At 38.4% G+C, this 7334-nt stretch overlaps 2 protein-coding genes across 2 annotated transcripts; both read left to right on the forward strand.

Annotated features, from left to right (window-relative positions):
• The first annotated feature begins 1370 nt into the window (after positions 1-1370).
• LOC108039981 lies at positions 1371-1728 on the forward strand. The gene has a single exon (XM_017117196.2). The coding sequence runs from the start codon at positions 1388-1390 to the stop codon at positions 1658-1660; it is 273 nt and encodes a 90-aa protein (XP_016972685.2). The 5' UTR covers positions 1371-1387; the 3' UTR covers positions 1661-1728.
• A 1851-nt stretch (positions 1729-3579) lies between these two features.
• LOC108039966 (protein I'm not dead yet) lies at positions 3580-6810 on the forward strand. The gene is made up of 9 exons (XM_017117170.2): positions 3580-3677; positions 3736-3877; positions 3942-4207; positions 4265-4379; positions 4839-4888; positions 4940-5062; positions 5118-5799; positions 6460-6576; positions 6628-6810. The coding sequence occupies exons 1-9, from the start codon at positions 3670-3672 to the stop codon at positions 6724-6726; spliced, it is 1602 nt and encodes a 533-aa protein (XP_016972659.1). The 5' UTR covers positions 3580-3669; the 3' UTR covers positions 6727-6810.
• The last annotated feature ends 524 nt before the right edge of the window (positions 6811-7334 follow it).

Genomic DNA, 7334 nt, shown 5'->3' on the forward strand with positions numbered 1-7334 from the left:
AATTTCAAATTCCTCAAGTTCAGAATATGTTTGAATGGTAAAACTACTTTTTCCCTCTCGCTTATTGCCTTTTCACAGGCAAAGTGCCATTTCAGATGTCCAATTTGCACTTGCATTTAACACAGACAATTTGTTTATATAGCCTGACTGGGGGAGGCAAAAAAAAAGGGAAATGGGCGCGTAAATATGACAACCTCGAACCGACAGTAACCATCATATAGATAGCGTAAAAGTTACTTCCTCAGTCACGATATTAAATAATAAAACGGAGAAATTTACACTCGATTGCATGCATCATTCGAGGTCGATTCTGCACCGGGAAAATGGCGAAGGGACGAGGACCCAGTACCGGGCATTCATTTCGCCGAATGCAATTTCAACCAAAAGAATGACGAAGTCAAAAAAATTGAGGTGGCGATAATGAAAGGGGCGAACAAAGAAAAAAGTGGCTAACAAGCAATTGAAAGGGGCTAAAAACAAACGAAAACTTTGTGCAAAATTAAAGAGTGGAAAGGGGGAACGGGGAATGGTATATTAAAGGGGATTTCACTTTGGGGTCATGAAAAAAATTTGATTAAAATTCTGTACGCCTAAAAAATGGTAATGGATGAAATAATTTGTAGAAGCACTAGGCTGCAAATTAACCGAAATTACAATTACTTACGTTTTTACGGTTTTTTAAATAAAATACCTTACAGGGGGAAGGGATATGTACATGTTTTATTTTTTATTCCCATTGTATTATTCGATGGTAATTTAATATTTGTATATATTTTCATGTCAATAGAATTGTAGTCTTTCTACTAAAATTTGATAATTTTTGAGAATGAAAATTATTACTTGTTGAAAATGCTAACTCAATTATACTTTTATTCTCAAATAGGTCTGATGAAAAGTGAACAATATCGTAGCGTGGTGTAACATAATAAATATATTGTGAGAGCTGTCCGCAGAAATAGATAAATTACATATTGAAAATTAATAAAATGAATCAAATTTGTAGTCACGCAGAAAATTTATGAGGAGAAAAAATGTGCGTTTTACAAATGTTATGCTGATACAAGCACAATATTGCATTGGTAATAATAATATGGTACACCAATTTGGGCTAAACAGATTGCTGGGATTTGGTAAGTGACTTATTTAAAAGGCTTGAAACCAATTGATAAAATTAAACCTAAAACTGGAACGGCACTGAATGACTTTCAGGGGCCATTTTTCCAGCCGTAATCGATATAGCAAGGTAAAGAATTCAGGAATGCGAACAATCATCAACAGCTGGCCAACTGGTCAAATGCACAACCAGAGTGTCCAAAGAACTTCCCATAAGCTCAGTTGCCTGCTAGTTGTCGCCATGAAAGCGTCCACGAGAACCGCATTTGGATGGATGGTATTCCTGCCTCTCGTCCTGATGCAGCAGGATACTCAAACAGCCAACTGGTCGGCTCAAATCGAACTGGAGCTTCAGGAACAGCCAGACAAGTTGGCCTATTGCCGTTCGCTCCAGCAGCAGAAACTTCGTATATCGCTCGGAAACACTGGATGTGCCTCTATTTTGAACAACCAGCTCGCTCTGACAGGTGAAATGCTACTCGAGACTCAACAGCGATGCTGGTCCGGATGGGAGCTCTTTGCAGGACGGTGCCGCAAGTTAGCCTGAATCCAAAGACTTTAAGGTGTGCATACAGAGTAATAGGTAAAATTTCCAACTAAAATAAAGAACACAATGGCAAATTGCTCAGAGCTCCCAGATTTTTGACTTGATTTCAGCCTCTCTGCCATAAAACTCAAGCATCCATCATATATTCGTATGGTAACCGTAATCAAGAAATGGTTCGTTATGTGTATATACGTCATGTTGGCTTGTCAGCCCGCCTTAGGCAAATAACAACAATAGCCGACGGATGAAGCTGAAAGAGCCTTGTCGGCCATTTTTGTTTATCAACCTTCCGTATGGAAAAAATTCCAAAGGAGTCAATCAACTTCCGCTTTGGCGTTGCCTTTTTTTTTGGCTGTTTGGCCAGTTAGTCTATGGATTCTTTCCTTTAGTGTTCCACATGGTTGCCATCGCCACTAAAACGCCAAAACACCGAGTGTCAATCCGAAAACCCGTAACGGAATGTTGGCGCCCGTAAATACGCCGTGTTATGAGTGGTTTCGTTATGCTGAAAAGATGGGAATTTAATACCTGGCGATAGCGTACATGACAGCGGGATATAACACCACCATTTCATCGAATTATCGGTGATAACAAATATATTATTTCACCGTGTGTTCATTTGTGTAAGGCTGTCAGCCTCGGCCATTGCACAATTCTTCATGAAAATTACTTTGGAAAAAATTGTATCAAAGGTGTCCATTTAATTAAAATTATATGAATAAGTGTGAAAGAGTTCAAGGAAATTTTGAGAAAACAATAATTGTTAATTAACGTATTTTAATATTATTCGCTATTAACTATTTTATCTAGAATTTATAAATTACAAGAAAGGAAGCAAACTTTGGCCAGCTTAAGCATGTATACCCTTGCAGCTGTTACAAAAATTAAATATTCTATATTTGAAGATTTTCCGATCGTTCCTGATGCTGATCAAGAATATACATATATACCTTATAGCGTTGCAAGCTTTTGACATTAAAATACCCTTTGTAAGGGTATAAAAATCAATTGTTCAGTGAGTTTTTCTTTCAAATTTTTTAATTAATGGGCAAAATTGGGCTGATTTTCCAAATAATCTTTGTTAAGGTAAACCTCATTACTATGAACAATTTTAACTCAATTTTCCTCATTTTATATTTTTAAGATGTTATTATAATTTAATAAACTAAGGGAAATGTAAAGAGAACATTTTTAAGATGAGGTTTGGTTATGTTTGGGAAATTAATAATTAAATGAACTGCTTTATAAAGTACTCGGAGAAAACTAGTAGAACGCTGTTAATAAATTGATTTGCTCGGTTCTTTTTAAATTCAATTAAATTGAAATATTCTCTTTATACAAGTAAAATCCCTATATGCTAGGTACGAAGAATAGTAATGACAGTTGGTTGACTTACGTTAAGAATGCTCAAACATTTGATTCAATGCTATCTGCAGGGACATCCCACTTTCGCCCAACTGGCAAACTTTAAGCCGCTTCCACGGCGAAAGGACTGCGACTCCTGTTCAGGCACTAACGAAGCAGAACGGCGAATAGTTACGCAAAATTGCCGACGACCGCGGGTTGTTACGCGCCACGTGGTCCCACAAAGTTGCAGTTGCCACCGGAGTCGACCCACAATGCAATGCGTCTCAGTCGCAGTGTCTTTTATTTTCCACCGCACTGCCGACGAAAGTTTTTATTGGCCAAATTCCCTGCTGCTGTTCGCGTTGCAGTTTTCAGTCAGTGAACAAATCTTGACCTACTACGTGAGTTAACTTGGCTATTACCAAAAAAACTTTGCCAATAAAAAGTCCAACGATTAGCTAAATATTTATCAAGCTATCAGCAAAAGTTAAGATACCTAAATATTTGTATTATTTCAAAACTAACTTTCAAGAAGAATAATAAGGACAAAGTCTAGGTGATATTTGTGATATTTATGTATAAAAGCATAGCAAGCATTCCAACGTCAATCAATAGAGCTCTCTTAAACAAAATTTAGCTTCCGAGAAACTTTACTTTAAAATATGGCCGCGTAAGTATACTAAAAATAGCAAAAGAAGAAAAAACCAAAATGTATTCCTATCCACAAGTACTCAAGATTACAAACCTGGTGATGTTCCCTTGGAGGAGCAAGATGATCGAAGACTTTTCTGTAAATTTCATTATAAGGGTGTTCTCCTTCTGCTCATACCTATATTACTGGGGCCCATTTTAGCTGGAGATCCACTGTTGGTAAGACTATCAGAACCCATTATAAAAACAACACTAAATTCATCTTCCATTCGTATTCGTGCAGGTTTGTCGCTTCATATATATATCACTTTGTTTGTACTTGATCTACATCCTCAACTTGATGGCCAGAGGAGCTATAGCCTTTCTCTACATCACATTCATACCCATTGCGGGAATAGCTGGTTCAGGCCAGGTCAGTACGTCCTACTACACGGATCTGATATTCTTGGTGTTTGGCGCTATTTTCATGGGCGTCATGATGGACAGTTCGGGGCTCAGTGAACGGCTGGGGATGTGTGTTATCGGCATTGTGGGTGGCAGTCTGAGATTGTAAGTTAAGTGGTTGTAAGTGGTGAAATTTGATTATTAAGAATATGTATTCCGTAGTCTACAGATTTTTTTAACGCTCGGCGTGTTTCTGCTCGCCTACCTCGTGAATCCCACGATGGCGGCTGCATTTTGGATGAAGGTGTCCCAAGCTGTGATTACGGAATATGATAATGTATGTATTGGTTCCATAATGACTGGAACTCTGATTATGTTCAAAACCTTTTTATAAAAGATACAATTTTGTCCTTAATTTCCTACAGTTAAACACAGAAAAATATATGATTGTAAAACAACCAATTTCATAGTTAAAATGCTTAAAAATGTAATATTACTGTTGTCACAGTAAAATGAATCCTTTTTTAATGTAATTACCAAGTTGTTCCCCAGCTGTTTGAAAGAGTCAGTACACTTGTGTGTGAGTCTGTGAAGTCTTTATTTGCTAGCCTTGATGAAAATTGCTTAAAAGGCAATTGGTAATAATAATTATAATAAGTCTAATCTAATTATGCTTTTAAGAAATTAAATTTTAATCAAAGCTTCCTTAAAATCAAATGTTTAGAATCAGTTGTTGCATATAATCCGATTGCTAATTGTAACTATTCCATGATTCATAATCAATTCCTTTTTTCAGGCTGGCATCGTGAGAATGTACTCTGAGGAAAGGCCCTACGAGCCGGGATCGTGAGTATTATGCCATAGTGTAACGATTAAAACTAATATCATTATCTGCAGAAACCCATATCCGACTCGTTCAGCGATCGGAATCTATATAACTTGTTGCTACGCCGCCACACTGGCAGGCAGTCTTTCCCCCTTCGTGAATCCCAATGGTGTCATCTGCGATGGTTTCACTGAGTAATTATGGTTCAATCACTACTAAGAAGGGAAGTACGATCCTGTTTCTTCCCAGAGATCTGAGTATTGAGCACTTGATGCTGCTCATGCTGGCACCGACTCTATTGGGGCTTTGTGTAATGATTTTTTGGATACAAATCCTCTTCCTCGGACTTTTCGGTGGCTTTGATAGGCGTAACCAGCCTGAACTGGAGGGCAATAGGGCGGGTTTCAGACAGACCATGGCCGACAAGAGACAGGCGATGGGGCCCTGGACAACCTATCCCATACTGGTCTTCGTCCTGATCCTCATTACCTTCGTACTGACGGCCACTCGACGACCGCGGGTCTACAGTGGCTGGGATCACATAGAGCCCGGCATTGAGTCTGGTCTCTCGGTGCCGGCCATTGGCATGGCCATCCTGTTCTTTGCCATCCCGGCCAACTACTTCTTCTGCAGGTACTACGTCTGCCGGACGCCGCAGAAGGAGGGCACCAGCCCCTCGCTCCTCGCCTGGAAGGCGGTGAACACCAACACGCCCTGGGCCGACCTCTTCATGCTGGGCGCCGCCTTCAGCTGCGTCTTCTGTGCCCAGAAATGCGGCATGAACGAAGCCATAGCTGGGGCCATGACCGATCCGGAAGGCGGAACAGGACCTCTCCAATTCGTCTGCGGCGCCCTGTATGGCACTCTGCTGACCAGCCTGTCACCGGCCACCGCCATCGCCAAGATCGCACTGCCCACCATGGCGAAAGCGGTGAGTGATTATTCCACATAGAAATATATAAAGAATACGGTTTACCAAATTGTACCTTTACATATTTTCATCAACTAAAATATACTTTCCTAGAACTTACCTACATTTAATACACCGATATCTATAAGAGAAGTGTACCATATCTTATGTACAACAATATTCTGAATCTTGCATTTTTCCGTAAACCATGATAGCCTTAACCAATTTTGTGACGAAATAATATTACGAAAATAAAATATTATTTCCAACCTATCTAATGATATACACAACGGCAATTTTGGAATTATATCCAGATTTTAAAAACACCTATACGAATATTATTGATATAATGTTAAAAAGAAATGACTAATTTAATTGATTAGTTCAAATGCATGCCCAATTTCAATCAGTCATAAATTCTACAATATTATCTTTCAAATCATAGAAGCTTATTAATATTATAGTGAAACCGTAAACATTGTAAACAAAATAACGCTCATAAAATTACTTAAACTATTTCTGTAATGATATTTAAATTTGATTTCATTGTTAGTGAACTGTAAGAGTAAGAAACTATTATTATAAAAGAAGCGTCTCTAAATTTAATCGCTGTTATAAATATATAAATATTGTTCTTAAAGGTCGGCGTTTACCGTCTTCTAAATATATTTTTAATCACAGGGAGGTAACTTTGCCCTGCCGTTCGCCACCGCGTTGCACAATCAGTATTTGCTGCCCGTTAGTGCCCCGTCGAACACCATTGTTGCGGGTTGGGGCAACATAAGACCTTACCAATTCGTAAGTATTTTAAAGTTGACAAATAAAACTAACACTCATCCGCTTTTGCAGTTAATGGCTGGAAGTGTCTTGGCGATATTCATGTTCTTGACAATTGCTGGCTTCACCGCGCTGCTCGGCAGCACCGCACTACCAAATGGTTTTCCCTGATTTAATCGTTTTCAGTTCTCAATAGCCCCCAAAATGTCTGTTTTGATTTCGACCGCATTTAATAAAATTACCCAGTAAGCTTAACTGCATTGCAGTGTCTAACACTGTCTTGTTGACACTTTTGGGCACACACAATAGCAGCAGAAACTGGACTGGGATTGTTCTGCCACAGCTGCTCAACGGACATCCATATCCATCTCTAGGAAAAGCAAAACAAAATACAGCTGTCGCAGTCGTTTTGGGAAATAAAAAGAAAAAGGAATCTTACAGCAAACCAAATCAATGCAGAACCTTCGGGAACAGGTGCATAAAGTTTTTGACTCTGACTTTAAGAAACAAAATTGGAATTCACTTATAGCGCAAAACAATAAGTGGCAGAAAACTTTAAATTACCAAAAAAGTGCCAATATAAATCAATAACTAAAATAAAAGGTAACTTGATTGTATTATTGTAATTTGAGAAACTCTGTTTATTAAACCTTACAGAAAAACAAGAAAATAAGCTAACTTCGGTAAGCCGATGTTTATATACCCTTGCAGTTATTACAAATCGACTACATTATGATTTCTATGCCTATATTACTAAAAACAATAAAGCTATGCATTTT

The sequence above is a fragment of the Drosophila rhopaloa genome, unplaced genomic scaffold (genome assembly GCF_018152115.1).
Source record: "Drosophila rhopaloa isolate 14029-0021.01 unplaced genomic scaffold, ASM1815211v1 contig_2, whole genome shotgun sequence".
Lineage (NCBI taxonomy): Eukaryota > Metazoa > Arthropoda > Insecta > Diptera > Drosophilidae > Drosophila > Drosophila rhopaloa.

Coding starts and splice junctions, on each gene's coding strand:
- LOC108039966 (XM_017117170.2), top strand. Junction 4,380..4,838: donor TGATTACGGAATATGATAAT/GTATGTATTGGT, acceptor TCCTTTTTTCAG/GCTGGCATCGTGAGAATGTA. Junction 5,800..6,459: donor TGCCCACCATGGCGAAAGCG/GTGAGTGATTAT, acceptor TTTTAATCACAG/GGAGGTAACTTTGCCCTGCC.
- LOC108039981 (XM_017117196.2), top strand. CDS start 1,388: ATGGTATTCCTGCCTCTCGTCCTGATGCAGCAGGATACTCAAACAGCC.